General features: G+C 35.7%; 1 protein-coding gene across 1 annotated transcript in view; it reads right to left on the bottom strand.

The window, feature by feature from the left end:
* Window positions 1-637: 637 nt before the first annotated feature.
* The window catches only part of LOC115134664 (la-related protein 1-like), a 124,773-nt gene continuing 107,214 nt past the window's right edge, over window positions 638-18,196 (bottom strand). Inside the window, 2 exon segments of the mRNA XM_065022734.1 lie at window positions 638-3,020; window positions 3,022-3,101. Of these exon segments, the coding sequence (XP_064878806.1) occupies window positions 2,831-3,020; window positions 3,022-3,101 (270 nt within the window). The 3' untranslated portion in view covers window positions 638-2,830.

The following is an 18,196-nucleotide window of genomic DNA, read 5'->3' as shown; positions in this document are numbered from 1 at the left end:
TTGACAAAGGGAACGTAGTTATAACTATAACTACTATTCCCTGAAGGAGGGAAATGAGGTACACCTCTTCGGCCACGTGCTGCCCAGTTCTGGGCTTGGTGAAGAGCGGTACTGAATTGAAAGAATGGATCCGTGCCTCTAGTTTATTGCCTGTGGAAGGTGGGGCTTACAGTTAGGCACAGTGTTCATTGGCCTTGTCAGGCGTGATTCTAATGTTCTTCAGTAGAGGGCGCTAGCACGCAAGCTCCCCGTAACTGTATTGTACCTAGTTTCTCTCCTTCAGGGAACAGTAGTTATAGTCATAACTGTACGTTTGTAAATGTGTGGTATGGGGGTTGGAGCCTTGCTGTAGGTAAACCACAACAGTGTCCAACTTTCAGCTGTTGCAGATGCACCTCCCCCGAAATCACTCGTAGACTTTCTTCTGCAGTCGGCTGTTAGCATTACTGCTCAAACATACCCAGTGAGTTGACAACAACCAGCAATATACAAATGTAGCTTTAAAAAAAAAAAAAAAAATCTGACAGAAAAACAGTGTCAGTTTATCAAAATTAGCTTGTTAACTCAATGAAACTGCTTTCTGGAATACCCTACAGGGAACAGACAAGTAAATAACAGGACGATGACAGAGTTGGTGTTTAAGTTTTTTTTGTCCATTTAATGTTTTTTTTTATATATATATATTTTTTATATATATAAGGAACAGCACAATTACTACAAATAACACCAATAGCAAATCACAGCCTACAAAGCAGATATTATGGATATTAAATGCTATAATACAAGATCTTATTCAAGTATTTTACATTTGTTTTTATTATTTTATTCCCCCTCATGACAAGCCTAGGATATTGTAATGGTAATGAACTATAAAAAAAAATCTATGGTTCATATACAGCTACTTTCATTTATTTGGCTTTATGGAATTTTGCCCTTTCTTTCAGTCCCCAGACATCATAGCCATTCATAACCTCTGAATATTGACAAACCCAAAGTGGGTTACGTCCTCCCTTCCCCTCTTTCTCGCCAGCCCATCTGACACTAGGGGGTGCCATGTCTGGTGTCCTGCTGAGTTCATTGGAGCACCAACGGTTCCACCCACAGGGCCTGATGCACTGTGCTAACGATTAGACTGGACCCCAAAGGACAGATCTTACCTGTCCCCTCTATCCTGGTCTAGGACGAGTGAGGGGACATTCACTGGGGGTGCATTCGGAAAGTTATGTCTTTATTCCTCGAGTAAACAATTTGAGTGATTCAATCAATCATACAAGCACACTCAATTGACTCACAGTTCCCTTGAGTTAAACCTACAAGACAGGGCGGAAAAAAGCTAAAAAGAAAGTTAATTCTCGTAAAAACTCTTTCAACAATGACAGTTAATGAAAATAGAATGGCCAATGTCATGTTTGTTTTAAATTTTGACAGCGGAACCACCTGTGAATATGAATCCCTTCTCAACCTCCAGCAGAAGGAACAGTTCTGTTATTTATGCCAATTGATATTGAACTAAAGAGGACCATATACCCATAGCATAGCTAGAAACACAGCAAATTTAAAAAAGCCTCATTTCAGACCATTTAAAAGATGATAAAGAAGTATGTACACATGCAAGTCTAATATATAAACTGTTCTATAAACAATAAAACAAGTCACCTGGAGGTGAAAGTTATCTTCTGTCCAATTCACAGTGGTGAAGAAAAAATTAATCACTCATCTATTTGATATCATCAGTCCTGTCGGATGAAGATGTTATCCACACCAGATTATTATTAGTTTATCTGACTGTATGTAGTCAGATGTTCATGGGAATAGAACAGGTGGGTTGGGTTCAGGGGTCAGAAGGGAGACAGTCTGTCCATTGGTTGTACTCCTCCAGATGAACAGAGTAGAGCCTCTGGAGAAAAAACATACGAGGGGTGTGTGTGTGGAAGCGCTGGTGAGATGCAATGTTATAGGCCATGCTAAGCTGTAGACTGAAACCCTGCCTTGTTTAGCCCTGGGAAGCAGAACATAACCCGCCGCACATCTCCCCAAAGCAACCACCGCAGCACACCAGATCTACTGATAAACCTTCCCGCTTTTTTTTTTTTTTTTCAAGTAATCTGGATCTGTGATTCCAGTCCTGTAGCCTCAATGGTGATTGATGGATGGATAGATTTGGGGGGATGTCAGGAGTGGCTGCGCCCCCCAGCAAAGCGTTTCAGCAAAGAACCACAAATTGCAAACACACTGAGGGGTGGGGCTTGATGACACATTCAGCAGGTTGCGTTCAAAACTGTTTGGCAGGCAGGGAGTCACTGAGTGGCCACTACTGTAGGTGGTGACCAATGTTGCATATTTGCAATTGTCAATGCTGTACAATCGACATTACGGTGGCGGGCACAAGTAAAGCAGGAAAAACATAAAAATAAGGCAACTTTCAATCTTGTTCATACTGAGGGACTGGTACAAGTCATTTTTTTAATCATTTGGTTTGGTGTTTTGAAATCTATTTTTTCTCTCTCCATTTCTCTCTCACAAAACAAGTTAAATATGTATTTTTCAACGCATCAATTTCTAATCCACCAACTAGATGGTGTCAAGTGGAAAGAGGGTCCATCAACAGAAAGGAATCACAAGGTTCGCAGTTGCCATCAAACGTCCTCAGAAACCATGTCAAACATTGTAACCACGGGGAGAAAATATGCCAAGGATTGCAAAATAAAATACTTCATCCACTCCTCCAATAGTCATTCAGTTTCGTCTCTAATAAGTCAAAACGCTGGGTGTTTCAAACTAAATAAATCAAAATGGAAGAGCCTTGATTTATTCAATCACAAGCTGTTCGTCAGAAAGTCATTCTCGCGGCGCAGAAAATATTCAATGACGTTGAGTTGATCCAAGTGGCTGAGGGTTGTCTGGGGTTACTTTGGTGGCTGGGCGTCTGATGCGGTTGCCGAGGTTTGGGCTGCGGGCGCTGGTTCTGGCTCTGGCTGCTGATTTTGGCATCCTCCTTGGTGGGGCCCTGGGCGAACGGTGCCGAAGCCAGTTTGGCTGTGGCGGCGGCGACAGTCTCCGCTGGATGAGTGTCTCTTGCGACCTCCCTCCTCCATCGGGGGCTGTAATGAAGGACAATGGTGGGATTGACTGGGGCTCTACGGACATTCTAAAAGGGCAATTCCACGTTGTCAGATTTTTCACTTTCAAATCTATGCTAAACAAAAACCATTGATTTCAAAGTTTAGCAAAGCAATGAACTATGCACAATTGAACAATTTAACCAGAACATTTCACAGAAACACATTTACTGGATGAACTGTGCAGATGCAGTGTGGCAACAGAATTACGGTAAAATCGTCCTCAGTTTTCATGTGACCACATTTTTTCAAAACTGTTAAATATCTGCTTCGAAATAAGATTCAAAAGATGTCTGCAGAAAGAATGGGTGTCAGCTATGACATGCAAATCAAAATGTATTTTTCACATGCTTCGTAAACAACAACGACTATCAGTGAAATAATTACTTACCAACAACAGAGAAAAATAATAATACCATGGCTATACATGGGGTACCAGTACCGACTATGTGCAAGTGTACGAGGTAATTGACGTAGATACAGTGTATTCGGAAAGTATTCAGACCCCTTTGTTACATTGCAGCATTATTCTAAAATGGGTTAAATAAAAATCCTCAATCTACACACAGTACCCCATAATAACAAAGAAAACATGTTTTATTCCAAGTAAAAAAGGGTTGAGCTCAGGTGAATCCCCGTTTCCATTCACAATCCGTGAGATGGTTCTACAACTTGAGTCCACCGGTGGTAAATTTAATTGATTGGACATGATTTGGAAAGGCATACCTGTCTATATAAGGTCCCACAATTTCCAGTGCAACTGGCAACTGTAATTCTGGTAACAGAATTACGAGTTTTAATCACTTAATAATTCATAAACTTGATGTCAGCAAAAACACTAACTAATTGGTAGGTCAACCTTTACTTGTTACTTCTGTGAAGATTCATTATCCTCCCTCATGAGGGAGAGAAATTAGAAAATATCTTAAATATATATGTGGGTTTTTGGTAACGGAATTACAAGGCACAGGGCAATGTTTCTGTTTTTTTTCTTCTTACAGAAGAAAAATCATTTATCCAAAATGAAATATAAGTGTTGAAATTACTTCAACATGATTGCGTTTAGATTCCTTTTCCATTGGTTTGACCAGAATGCAAAGCCTTTGCTTATTCCACATTGTTAGGATGGAATATGGTTTAAAAATGTATACATGCCTTAATTTTTCATTGGTCCTTTTACATGGAAATGCCTCTTACAGTTCGTTCTGTAACAAAGTCTGTCTCAAATGGCACCCTATTCCCTATATAGTGCACTACTTTGAAAAGGAGCCCTATGTGCCCTGCTTAAAAGTAGTGCACTATGTAAGAAATAGGGTGCCATTCGCGATGCACCCAAAGAGTACAGGGTAGGCCTGTTCTTTGTTAAGGGATACTGAGAGAATTGTGTATTTTTATTTCTCTGCGTGCAGTTTGGAGATTGAAGTTAGCATATATTTAGCTTAGCTGAAAGGCGCCAGCTCCTCTCAAAAGCAGAGGTAGAAACTGTGTGCTTGGTCATTTATAGTCTTAAAGCTATACATAGTAATCTAATCAAATGTTACTCGTCACATGCGCCAAATACAACAGGTATACAAATACAACTTTACAGTGAAATGCCGAAAACAACAGGTATACAAATACAACCTTGCAGTGAAATGCCCGAATACAACAGGTATACAAATACAACCTTGCAGTGAAATGCAGAATACAACAGGTATACAAATACAACCTTGCAGTGAAATGCAGAATACAACAGGTATACAAATACAACCTTGCAGTGAAATGCCGAATACAACAGGCATACAAATACAACCTTGCAGTGAAATGCAGAATACAACAGGCATACAAATACAACCTTGCAGTGAAATGCAGAATACAACAGGTATACAAATACAACATTGCAGTGAAATGCAGAATACAACAGGTATACAAATACAACATTGTAGTGAAATGCAGAATACAACCTTGCAGTGAAATGCCGAATACAACAGGCATACAAATACAACCTTGCAGTGAAATGCAGAATACAACAGGTATACAAATACAACATTGCAGTGAAATGCAGAATACAACAGGTATACAAATACAACATTGTAGTGAAATGCAGAATACAACCTTGCAGTGAAATGCCGAATACAACAGGTATACAAATACAACCTTGCAGTGAAATGCCGAATACAACAGGCATACAAATACAACCTTGCAGTGAAATGCAGAATACAACAGGTATACAAATACAACATAGCAGTGAAATGCAGTATACAACAGGTAAACAAATACAACAGGTATACAAATCCAACCTTACAGTGAAATGCTGAATACTACAGGTATACAAATACAACAGGTATACAAATACTACCTTGCAGTGAAATGCCGAATACAACAGGTATACAAATACAACCTTGCAGTGAAATGCAGAATACAACCTTGCAGTGAAATGCAGAATACCACAGGTATACAATTACAACCTTGCAGTGAAATGCAGAATACAACAGGTATACAAATACAACCTTGCAGTGAAATGCAGAATACAACAGGTATACAAATACAACCTTGCAGTCAAATGCAGAATACAACCTTGCAGTCAAATGCAGTATACAACAGGTATACAAATACAACATTGCAGTCAAATGCAGTATACAACAGGTATACAAATACAACATTGCAGTCAAATGCAGTATACAACAGGTATACAAATACAACATTGCAGTCAAATGCAGTATACAACAGATATACAAATACAACATTGCAGTCAAATGCAGTATACAACAGGTATACAAATACAACATTGCAGTCAAATGCAGTATACAACAGGTATACAAATACAACATTGCAGTGAAATGCTGAATACAACAGGTATACAAATACAACAGGTATACAAATACAACATTGCAGTGAAATGCAGTATACAACAGGTATACAAATCCAAACGTACAGTGAAATGCTGAATACAACAGGTATACAAATACAACCTTACAGTGAAATGCTTAGTAAAAAGTAGAAGACAAAATGTAACAGGTTTCCCTAGTAGTAAAAAGTAAAAAATAAAATGAATTTAACCTTCTTTCACAAGTTTCACTAGTCGTAAAAAGGAGACAAAACTAACAGGTGTCCCTAGTAGTAAAAAGTAGAAGAGAACATTGAACTGACAGGTTTCCCTAGTAGTAAAGACATTTAACTGACAGGTGTCCCTAGTAGTAAAAAGTAGAAGACAAAATGTAACTGACAGGTTTCCCTAGTAGTAAAGAGTAGAAGACAAAATGTAACGACAGTTTTCACTAGTAGTAAAAAGTAGTAGACAAAATGTAACTTACAGGTTTCACTAGTAGTAAAAAGTAAAAGAGAAAATTAATTTAACCTTCTTTGACAGGTTTCACTAGTCGTAAAAAAGTAGAAGAGAAAACGTAACTGTCTGACAGGTTTCACTAGTAGTAAAGAACATTTAACTGACAGGTTTCCCTAGTTGTACAAAGTAGAAGAGAAAACGTAACTGTCTGACAGGTTTCACTAGTAGTAAAGAACATTTAACTGACAGGTTTCACAAGTAGTAAAATGTAGAAGATAAAATGTAACTGACAGGTTTCTTTAGTATGAAAATGTATAAGACAAAATGTAACTGACTGGTTTCCCTAGTAGTAAAAAGTAAGAGAAATTTAATTTAACCTTCTTTGACAGGTTTCACTAGTCGTAAAAAAGTAGAAGAGAACATTTAACCTTCTTTGACAGGTTTCCCTAGTAGTAAAAAGTAGTAGACAAAATGTAACTGACAGGTTTCACTAGTAGTAAAAAGTAGTAGACAAAATGTAACTGACAGTTTTCACTAGTAGTAAAAAGTAGAAGACAAAATGTAACTGCCTGACCGGTTTCACTCGTAGTAAAAAGTAGAAGACAAAATGTAACTGCCTGACCGGTTTCACTCGTAGTAAAAAGTAGAAGACAAAATGTAACTGCCTGACCGGTTTCACTCGTAGTAAAAAGTAGAAGACAAAATGTAACTGCCTGACCGGTTTCCCTAGTAGTAAAAAGTAGTAGACAAAATGTAACTGACAGGTTTCCCTAGTAGTAAAAAGTAGTAGACAAAATGTAACTGACAGGTTTCCCTAGTAGTAAAAAGTAGAAGACAAAATGTAACTGCCTGACCGGTTTCACTCGTAGTAAAAAGTAGAAGACAAAATGTAACTGCCTGACCGGTTTCCCTAGTAGTAAAAAGTAGTAGACAAAATGTAACTGACAGGTTTCCCTAGTAGTAAAAAGTAGAAGACAAAATGTAACTGACAGTTTTCACTAGTAGTAAAAAGTAGAAGACAAAATGTAACTGACAGGTTTCCCTAGTAGTAAAAAGTAGAAGAGAACATTTAACCTTCTTTGACAGGTTTCCCTAGTAGTAAAAAGTAGAAGACAAAATGTAACTGACAGGTTTCCCTAGTAGTAAAAAGTAGTAGACAAAATGTAACTGACAGGTTTCCCTAGTAGTAAAAAGTAGAGGACAAAATGTAACTGACAGTTTTCACTAGTAGTAAAAAGTAGAAGACAAAATGTAACTGACAGTTTTCACTAGTAGTAAAAAGTAGAAGACAAAATGTAACTGACACCGGTTTCACTAGTAGTAAAAAGTAGAAGACAAAATGTAACTGCCTGACCGGTTTCACTCGTAGTAAAAAGTAGAAGACAAAATGTAACTGCCTGACCGGTTTCCCTAGTAGTAAAAAGTAGTAGACAAAATGTAACTGACAGGTTTCCCTAGTAGTAAAAAGTAGTAGACAAAATGTAACTGACAGGTTTCCCTAGTAGTAAAAAGTAGAAGACAAAATGTAACTGCCTGACCGGTTTCACTCGTAGTAAAAAGTAGAAGACAAAATGTAACTGCCTGACCGGTTTCACTCGTAGTAAAAAGTAGAAGACAAAATGTAACTGCCTGACCGGTTTCCCTAGTAGTAAAAAGTAGTAGACAAAATGTAACTGACAGGTTTCCCTAGTAGTAAAAAGTAGTAGACAAAATGTAACTGACAGGTTTCCCTAGTAGTAAAAAGTAGAAGACAAAATGTAACTGACAGGTTTCCCTAGTAGTAAAAAGTAGTAGACAAAATGTAACTGACAGGTTTCCCTAGTAGTAAAAAGTAGTAGACAAAATGTAACTGACAGGTTTCACTAGTAGTAAAAAGTAGTAGACAAAATGTAACTGACAGTTTTCACTAGTAGTAAAAAGTAGAAGACAAAATGTAACTGACAGTTTTCACTAGTAGTAAAAAGTAGAAGACAAAATGTAACTGCCTGACCGGTTTCACTCGTAGTAAAAAGTAGAAGACAAAATGTAACTGCCTGACCGGTTTCACTCGTAGTAAAAAGTAGAAGACAAAATGTAACTGCCTGACCGGTTTCACTCGTAGTAAAAAGTAGAAGACAAAATGTAACTGCCTGACCGGTTTCCCTAGTAGTAAAAAGTAGTAGACAAAATGTAACTGACAGGTTTCCCTAGTAGTAAAAAGTAGTAGACAAAATGTAACTGACAGGTTTCCCTAGTAGTAAAAAGTAGAAGACAAAATGTAACTGCCTGACCGGTTTCACTCGTAGTAAAAAGTAGAAGACAAAATGTAACTGCCTGACCGGTTTCACTCGTAGTAAAAAGTAGAAGACAAAATGTAACTGCCTGACCGGTTTCCCTAGTAGTAAAAAGTAGTAGACAAAATGTAACTGACAGGTTTCCCTAGTAGTAAAAAGTAGTAGACAAAATGTAACTGACAGGTTTCCCTAGTAGTAAAAAGTAGAAGACAAAATGTAACTGCCTGACCGGTTTCCCTAGTAGTAAAAAGTAGTAGACAAAATGTAACTGACAGGTTTCCCTAGTAGTAAAAAGTAGAAGACAAAATGTAACTGACAGTTTTCACTAGTAGTAAAAAGTAGAAGACAAAATGTAACTGACAGGTTTCCCTAGTAGTAAAAAGTAGAAGAGAACATTTAACCTTCTTTGACAGGTTTCCCTAGTAGTAAAAAGTAGAAGACAAAATGTAACTGACAGGTTTCCCTAGTAGTAAAAAGTAGTAGACAAAATGTAACTGACAGGTTTCCCTAGTAGTAAAAAGTAGAAGACAAAATGTAACTGACAGTTTTCACTAGTAGTAAAAAGTAGAAGACAAAATGTAACTGACAGTTTTCACTAGTAGTAAAAAGTAGAAGACAAAATGTAACTGCCTGACCGGTTTCACTCGTAGTAAAAAGTAGAAGACAAAATGTAACTGCCTGACCGGTTTCACTCGTAGTAAAAAGTAGAAGACAAAATGTAACTGACAGGTTTCACTAGTAGTAAAAAGTAGAAGACAAAATGTAACTGACAGGTTTCCCTAGTAGTAAAAAGTAGAAGAGAACATTTAACCTTCTTTGACAGGTTTCCCTAGTAGTAAAAAGTAGAAGACAAAATGTAACTGACAGGTTTCACTAGTAGTAAAAAGTAGAAGACAAAATGTAACTGACAGGTTTCCCTAGTAGTAAAAAGTAGAAGACAAAATGTAACTGACAGGTTTCCCTAGTAGTAAAAAGTAGTAGACAAAATGTAACTGACAGGTTTCCCTAGTAGTAAAAAGTAGTAGACAAAATGTAACTGACAGGTTTCCCTAGTAGTAAAAAGTAGTAGACAAAATGTAACTGACAGGTTTCACTAGTAGTAAAAAGTAGAAGACAAAATGTAACTGACAGGTTTCCCTAGTAGTAAAAAGTAGTAGACAAAATGTAACTGACAGGTTTCCCTAGTAGTAAAAAGTAGAGGACAAAATGTAACTGACAGTTTTCACTAGTAGTAAAAAGTAGAAGACAAAATGTAACTGACAGTTTTCACTAGTAGTAAAAAGTAGAAGACAAAATGTAACTGCCTGACCGGTTTCACTAGTAGTAAAAAAGTAGAAGACAAAATGTAACTGCCTGACCGGTTTCACTAGTAAAAAGTAGAAGACAAAATGTAACTGACAGGTTTCACTAGTAGTAAAAAGTAGAAGACAAAATGTAACTGACAGTTTTCACTAGTAGTAAAAAGTAGAAGACAAAATGTAACTGACAGGTTTCCCTAGTAGTAAAAAGTAGAAGAGAACATTTAACCTTCTTTGACAGGTTTCCTAGTAGTAAAAAGTAGAAGACAAAATGTAACTGACAGGTTTCACTAGTAGTAAAAAGTAGAAGAGAAAATGTAACTGACAGGTTTCCCTAGTAGTAAAAAGTAGAAGACAAAATGTAACTGACAGGTTTCCCTAGTAGTAAAAAGTAGTAGACAAAATGTAACTGACAGGTTTCCCTAGTAGTAAAAAGTAGTAGACAAAATGTAACTGACAGGTTTCCCTAGTAGTAAAAAGTAGTAGACAAAATGTAACTGACAGGTTTCACTAGTAGTAAAAAGTAGTAGACAAAATGTAACTGACAGTTTTCACTAGTAGTAAAAAGTAGAAGACAAAATGTAACTGACAGGTTTCACTAGTAGTAAAAGTAGAAGACAAAATGTAACTGACAGGTTTCCCTAGTAGTAAAAAGTAGAAGACAAAATGTAACTGACAGGTTTCCTAGTAGTAAAAAGTAGAAGACAAAATGTAACTGACAGTTTTCACTAGTAGTAAAAAGTAGAAGACAAAATGTAACTGACAGTTTTCACTAGTAGTAAAAAGTAGAAGACAAAATGTAACTGCCTGACCGGTTTCACTCGTAGTAAAAAGTAGAAGACAAAATGTAACTGACAGGTTTCACTAGTAGTAAAAAGTAGAAGACAAAATGTAACTGACAGGTTTCACTAGTAGTAAAAAGTAGAAGACAAAATGTAACTGACAGGTTTCCCTAGTAAAAAGTAGAAGAGAACATTTAACCTTCTTTGACAGGTTTCCTAGTAGTAAAAAGTAGAAGACAAAATGTAACTGACAGGTTTCACTAGTAGTAAAAAGTAGAAGAGAAAATGTAACTGACAGGTTTCCTAGTAGTAAAAAAAGTAGAAGACAAAATGTAACTGACAGGTTTCCCTAGTAGTAAAAAGTAGTAGACAAAATGTAACTGACAGGTTTCCCTAGTAGTAAAAAGTAGTAGACAAAATGTAACTGACAGGTTTCACTAGTAGTAAAAAGTAGTAGACAAAATGTAACTGACAGGTTTCCAAAATGTAACTGACAGTTTTCACTAGTAGTAAAAAGTAGAAGACAAAATGTAACTGACAGGTTTCACCCTAGTAAAAAGTAGAAGACAAAATGTAACTGACAGGTTTCACTAGTAGTAAAAAGTAGAAGACAAAATGTAACTGCCTGACCGGTTTCACTCGTAGTAAAAAGTAGAAGACAAAATGTAACTGCCTGACCGGTTTCCCTAGTAGTAAAAAGTAGTAGACAAAATGTAACTGACAGGTTTCCCTAGTAGTAAAAAGTAGAAGACAAAATGTAACTGACAGGTTTCCCTAGTAGTAAAAGTAGAAGACAAAATGTAACTGCCTGACCGGTTTCACTAGTAGTAAAAAGTAGAAGACAAAATGTAACTGCCTGACAGGTTTCCTAGTAGTAAAAAGTAGAAGACAAAATGTAACTGACAGGTTTCCCTAGTAGTAAAAAGTAGTAGACAAAATGTAACTGACAGGTTTCCCTAGTAGTAAAAAGTAGAGACAAAATGTAACTGACAGGTTTCCCTAGTAGTAAAAAGTAGAAGACAAAATGTAACTGACAGTTTTCACTAGTAGTAAAAAGTAGAAGACAAAATGTAACTGACAGGTTTCTGACCTGACAGTTTCACTAGTAGTAAAAAGTAGAAGACAAAATGTAACTGCCTGACCGGTTTCACTAGTAGTAAAAAGTAGAAGACAAAATGTAACTGACAGGTTTCACTAGTAGTAAAAAGTAGAAGACAAAATGTAACTGACAGGTTTCACTAAAAAAAAAGTAGAAGACAAAATGTAACTGACAGGTTTCACTAGTAGTAAAAAGTAGAAGAGAACATTTAACCTTCTTTGACAGGTTTCCCTAGTAGTAAAAAGTAGAAGACAAAATGTAACTGACAGGTTTCACTAGTAGTAAAAAGTAGAAGAGAAAATGTAACTGACAGGTTTCCCTAGTAGTAAAAAGTAGAAGACAAAATGTAACTGACAGGTTTCCCTAGTAAAAAAAATGTAGTAGACAAAAAAATGTAACTGACAGGTTTCCCTAGTAGTAAAAAGTAGTAAGACAAAATGTAACTGACAGGTTTCCTAGTAGTAAAAAGTAGTAGACAAAATGTAACTGACAGGTTTCACTAGTAGTAAAAAGTAGAAGACAAAATGTAACTGACAGGTTTCCCTAGTAGTAAAAAGTAGTAGACAAAATGTAACTGACAGGTTTCCCTAGTAGTAAAAAGTAGAGGACAAAATGTAACTGACAGTTTTCACTAGTAGTAAAAAGTAGAAGACAAAATGTAACTGACAGGTTTCACTAGTAGTAAAAAGTAGAAGACAAAATGTAACTGACTGAGGTTTCACTAGTAGTAAAAAGTAGAAGACAAAATGTAACTGCCTGACCGGTTTCACTCGTAGTAAAAAGTAGAAGACAAAATGTAACTGACAGGTTTCACTAGTAGTAAAAAGTAGAAGACAAATGTAACTGACAGTTTTCACTAGTAGTAAAAAGTAGAAGACAAAATGTAACTGACAGGTTTCCCTAGTAGTAAAAAGTAGAAGAGAACATTTAACCTTCTTTGACAGGTTTCCCTAGTAGTAAAAAGTAGAAGACAAAATGTAACTGACAGGTTTCACTAGTAGTAAAAAGTAGAAGACAAAATGTAACTGACAGGTTTCCTAGTAGTAAAAAGTAGAAGACAAAATGTAACTGACAGGTTTCCTAGTAGTAAAAAGTAGTAGACAAAATGTAACTGACAGGTTTCCCTAGTAGTAAAAAGTAGTAGACAAAATGTAACTGACAGGTTTCCCTAGTAGTAAAAAGTAGTAGACAAAATGTAACTGACAGGTTTCACTAGTAGTAAAAAGTAGTAGACAAAATGTAACTGACAGTTTTCACTAGTAGTAAAAAGTAGAAGACAAAATGTAACTGACAGGTTTCACTAGTAGTAAAAAGTAGAAGACAAAATGTAACTGACAGGTTTCCCTAGTAGTAAAAAGTAGAAGACAAAATGTAACTGACAGGTTTCCCTAGTAGTAAAAAGTAGAAGACAAAATGTAACTGACAGTTTTCACTAGTAGTAAAAAGTAGAAGACAAAATGTAACTGACAGTTTTCACTAGTAGTAAAAAGTAGAAGACAAAATGTAACTGCCTGACCGGTTTCACTCGTAGTAAAAAGTAGTAGACAAAATGTAACTGACAGGTTTCCCTAGTAGTAAAAAGTAGTAGACAAAATGTAACTGACAGGTTTCCCTAGTAGTAAACAGTAGAAGACAAAATGTAACTGACAGGTTTCACGAGTAGTAAAAAGTAGAGGACAAAATGTAACTGACAGGTTTCCCTAGTAGTAAAAAGTAGTAGACAAAAAGTAACTGACAGGTTTCCCTAGTCGTAAAAAAGTAGAAGAGAACATTTAACCTTCTTTGACAGGTTTCCCTAGTAGTAAAAAGTAGTAGACAAAATGTAACTGACAGGTTTCACTCGTAGTAAAAAGTAGAAGACAAAATGTAACTGACAGGTTTCCCTAGTAGTAAAAAGTAGAAGACAAAATGTAACTGACAGGTTTCCCTAGTAGTAAAAAGTAGAAGACAAAATGTAACTGACAGGTTTCCCTAGTAGTAAAAAGTAGAAGACAAAATGTAACTGACAGGTTTCCCTAGTAGTAAAAAGTAGAAGACAAAATGTAACTGACAGGTTTCCCTAGTAGTAAAAAGTAGAAGACAAAATGTAACTGACAGGTTTCACTAGTAGTAAAAAGTAGAAGACAAAATGTAACTGACAGGTTTCACTTAGTAGTGTATAAGACAAAATGTAACTGACAGGTTTCTTTAGTAGTAAAAAGTAGAAGACAAAATGTAACTGACAGTTTTCACTAGTAGTAAAAAGTAGAAGACAAAATGTAACTGACAGGTTTCCCTAGTAGTAAAAAGTAGAAGACAAAATGTAACTGACAGGTTTCCTAGTAGTAAAAAGTAGAAGACAAAATGTAACTGACAGGTTTCCTAGTAGTAAAAAGTAGAAGACAAAATGTAACTGACAGGTTTCCCTAGTAGTAAAAGAGTAGTAGACAAAAAAAGTGTAACAAAATGTAACTGACAGGTTTCACTAGTAGTAAAAAGTAGAAGACAAAATGTAACTGACAGGTTTCACTAGTAGTAAAAAGTAGAAGACAAAATGTAACTGCCTGAGGTTTCACTAGTAGTAAAAAGTAGAAGACAAAATGTAACTGCCTGACCGGTTTCACTAGTAGTAAAAAGTAGAAGACAAAATGTAACTGACAGGTTTCACTAGTAGTAAAAAGTAGAAGACAAAATGTAACTGACAGTTTTCACTAGTAGTAAAAAGTAGAAGACAAAATGTAACTGACAGGTTTCCCTAGTAGTAAAAAGTAGAAGAGAACATTTAACCTTCTTTGACAGGTTTCCCTAGTAGTAAAAAGTAGAAGACAAAATGTAACTGACAGGTTTCACTAGTAGTAAAAAGTAGAAGACAAAATGTAACTGACAGGTTTCCCTAGTAGTAAAAAGTAGAAGACAAAATGTAACTGACAGGTTTCCCTAGTAGTAAAAAGTAGTAGACAAAATGTAACTGACAGGTTTCCCTAGTAGTAAAAAGTAGTAGACAAAATGTAACTGACAGGTTTCACTAGTAGTAAAAAGTAGTAGACAAAATGTAACTGACAGTTTTCACTAGTAGTAAAAAGTAGAAGACAAAATGTAACTGCCTGACCGGTTTCACTAAAAAAGTAGAAGACAAAATGTAACTGCCTGACCGGTTTCACTCGTAGTAAAAAGTAGAAGACAAAATGTAACTGCCTGACCGGTTTCACTCGTAGTAAAAAGTAGAAGACAAAATGTAACTGCCTGACCGGTTTCCCTAGTAGTAAAAAGTAGTAGACAAAATGTAACTGACAGGTTTCCCTAGTAGTAAAAAGTAGAGACAAAATGTAACTGACAGGTTTCCCTAGTAGTAAAAAGTAGAAGACAAAATGTAACTGCCTGAGGTTTCACTAGTAGTAAAAAGTAGAAGACAAAATGTAACTGCCTGACAGGTTTCACTAGTAGTAAAAAGTAGAAGACAAAATGTAACTGCCTGACCGGTTTCCCTAGTAGTAAAAAGTAGTAGACAAAATGTAACTGACAGGTTTCCCTAGTAGTAAAAAGTAGAGACAAAATGTAACTGACAGGTTTCACTAGTAGTAAAAGTAGAAGACAAAATGTAACTGCCTGACCGGTTTCACCGTAGTAAAAAGTAGAAGACAAAATGTAACTGAGGTTTCACTCGTAGTAAAAAGTAGAAGACAAAATGTAACTGACAGGTTTCACTAGTAGTAAAAAGTAGAAGACAAAATGTAACTGACAGGTTTCCCTAGTAGTAAAAAGTAGAAGAGAACATTTAACCTTCTTTGACAGGTTTCCCTAGTAGTAAAAAGTAGAAGACAAAATGTAACTGACAGGTTTCCCTAGTAGTAAAAAGTAGAAGACAAAATGTAACTGACAGGTTTCCCTAGTAGTAAAAAGTAGTAGACAAAATGTAACTGACAGGTTTCACTAGTAGTAAAAAGTAGTAGACAAAATGTAACTGACAGGTTTCACTAGTAGTAAAAAGTAGAAGACAAAATGTAACTGACAGTTTTCACTAGTAGTAAAAAGTAGAAGACAAAATGTAACTGCCTGACCGGTTTCACTCGTAGTAAAAAGTAGTAAAAAATGTAGAAGACAAAATGTAACTGACAGGTTTCACCTAGTAGTAAAAAGTAGAAGACAAAATGTAACTGACAGGTTTCACTAGTAGTAAAAAGTAGAAGACAAAATGTAACTGACAGTTTTCACTAGTAGTAAAAAGTAGAAGACAAAATGTAACTGACAGGTTTCCCTAGTAGTAAAAAGTAGAAGAGAACATTTAACCTTCTTTGACAGGTTTCCCTAGTAGTAAAAAGTAGTAGACAAAATGTAACTGACAGGTTTCCCTAGTAGTAAAAAGTAGAAGACAAAATGTAACTGACAGGTTTCACTAGTAGTAAAAAGTAGAAGACAAAATGTAACTGACAGGTTTCCCTAGTAGTAAAAAGTAGAAGACAAAATGTAACTGACAGGTTTCCCTAGTAGTAAAAAGTAGAAGACAAAATGTAACTGCCTGACCGGTTTCACTCGTAGTAAAAAGTAGAAGACAAAATGTAACTGACAGGTTTCTTTAGTAGGAAAATGTATAAGACAAAATGTAACTGACAGGTTTCTTTAGTAGTAAAAAGTAGAAGACAAAATGTAACTGACTGGTTTCCCTAGTAGTAAAAAGTAAGAGAAATTTAATTTAACCTTCTTTGACAGGTTTCCCTAGTAGTAAAAAGTAGAAGAGAACATTTAACCTTCTTTGACAGGTTTCCCTAGTAGTAAAAAGTAGAAGACAAAATGTAACTGACAGGTTTCCCTAGTAGTAAAAAGTAGTAGACAAAATGTAACTGACAGGTTTCCCTAGTAGTAAAAAGTAGAGGACAAAATGTAACTGACAGGTTTCCCTAGTAGTAAAAAGTAGTAGACAAAATGTAACTGACAGGTTTCACTAGTAGTAAAAAGTAGAAGACAAAATGTAACTGACAGGTTTCCCTAGTAGTAAAAAGTAGAAGACAAAATGTAACTGACAGGTTTCACTAGTAGTAAAAAGTAAGAGAAATTTAATTTAACCTTCTTTGACAGGTTTCACTAGTCGTAAAAAAGTAGAAGAGAACATTTAACCTTGTTTGACAGGTTTCCCTAGTAGTAAAAAGTAGAAGACAAAATGTAACTGACAGGTTTTACTTGTAGTAAAAAGGAGAAGAGAACATTTCACTTTCTTTGACAGGTTTCCCTAGTAGTAAACAGTAGAAGACAAAATGTAATTGACTGGTTTCCCTAGTAGTAAAAAGTAAGAGAAATTTAATTTAACCTTCTTTGACAGGTTTCACTAGTCGTAAAAAAGTAGAAGAGAACATTTAACTTTCTTTGACAGGTTTCCCTAGTAGTAAAAAGTAGAAGACAAAATGTAACTGACAGGTTTCCCTAGTAGTAAAAAGTAGTAGACAAAATGTAACTGACAGGTTTCCCTAGTAGTAAAAAGTAGAGGACAAAATGTAACTGACAGGTTTCACTAGTAGTGAAAAGTAGAAGACAAAATGTAACTGACAGGTTTCCCTAGTAGTAAAAAGTAGAAGACAAAATGTAACTGACAGGTTTCCCTAGTAGTAAAGAGTAGAAGACAAAATGTAACTGACAGGTTTCCCTAGTAGTAAAGAGTAGAAGACAAAATGTAACTGACAGGTTTCACTAGTAGTAAAAAGTAGAAGACAAAATGTAACTGACAGGTTTCCCTAGTAGTAAAAAGTAGAAGACAAAATGTAACTGACAGGTTTCCCTAGTAGTAAAAAGTAGAAGACAAAATGTAACTGACAGGTTTCCCTAGTAGTAAAAAGTAGAAGAGAACATTTAACCTTCTTTGACAGGTTGCCCTAGTAGTAAAAAGTAGAAGACAAAATGTAACTGACTGGTTTCCCTAGTAGTAAAAAGTAAGAGAAATTTAATTTAACCTTCTTTGACAGGTTTCACTAGTCGTAAAAAAGTAGAAGAGAACATTTAACCTTCTTTGACAGGTTTCCCTAGTAGTAAAAAGTAGAAGACAAAATGTAACTGACAGGTTTCCCTAGTAGTAAAAAGTAGTAGACAAAATGTAACTGACAGGTTTCCCTAGTAGTAAAAAGTAGAGGACAAAATGTAACTGACAGGTTTCACTAGTAGTAAAAAGTAGAAGACAAAATGTAACTGACAGGTTTCCCTAGTAGTAAAAAGTAGAAGACAAAATGTAACTGACAGGTTTCCCTAGTAGTAAAAAGTAGAAGACAAAATGTAACTGACAGTTTTCACTAGTAGTAAAAAGTAGAAGACAAAATGTAACTGCCTGACCGGTTTCACTCGTAGTAAAAAGTAGAAGACAAAATGTAACTGCCTGACCGGTTTCCCTAGTAGTAAAAA

Source organism: Oncorhynchus nerka, linkage group LG9a, assembly GCF_034236695.1.
Source record: "Oncorhynchus nerka isolate Pitt River linkage group LG9a, Oner_Uvic_2.0, whole genome shotgun sequence".
Classification (NCBI taxonomy): domain Eukaryota; kingdom Metazoa; phylum Chordata; class Actinopteri; order Salmoniformes; family Salmonidae; genus Oncorhynchus; species Oncorhynchus nerka.
The sequence above is the reverse complement of the archived record's forward strand: the minus strand, read 5'-3'. Positions and strand labels throughout refer to the sequence as shown.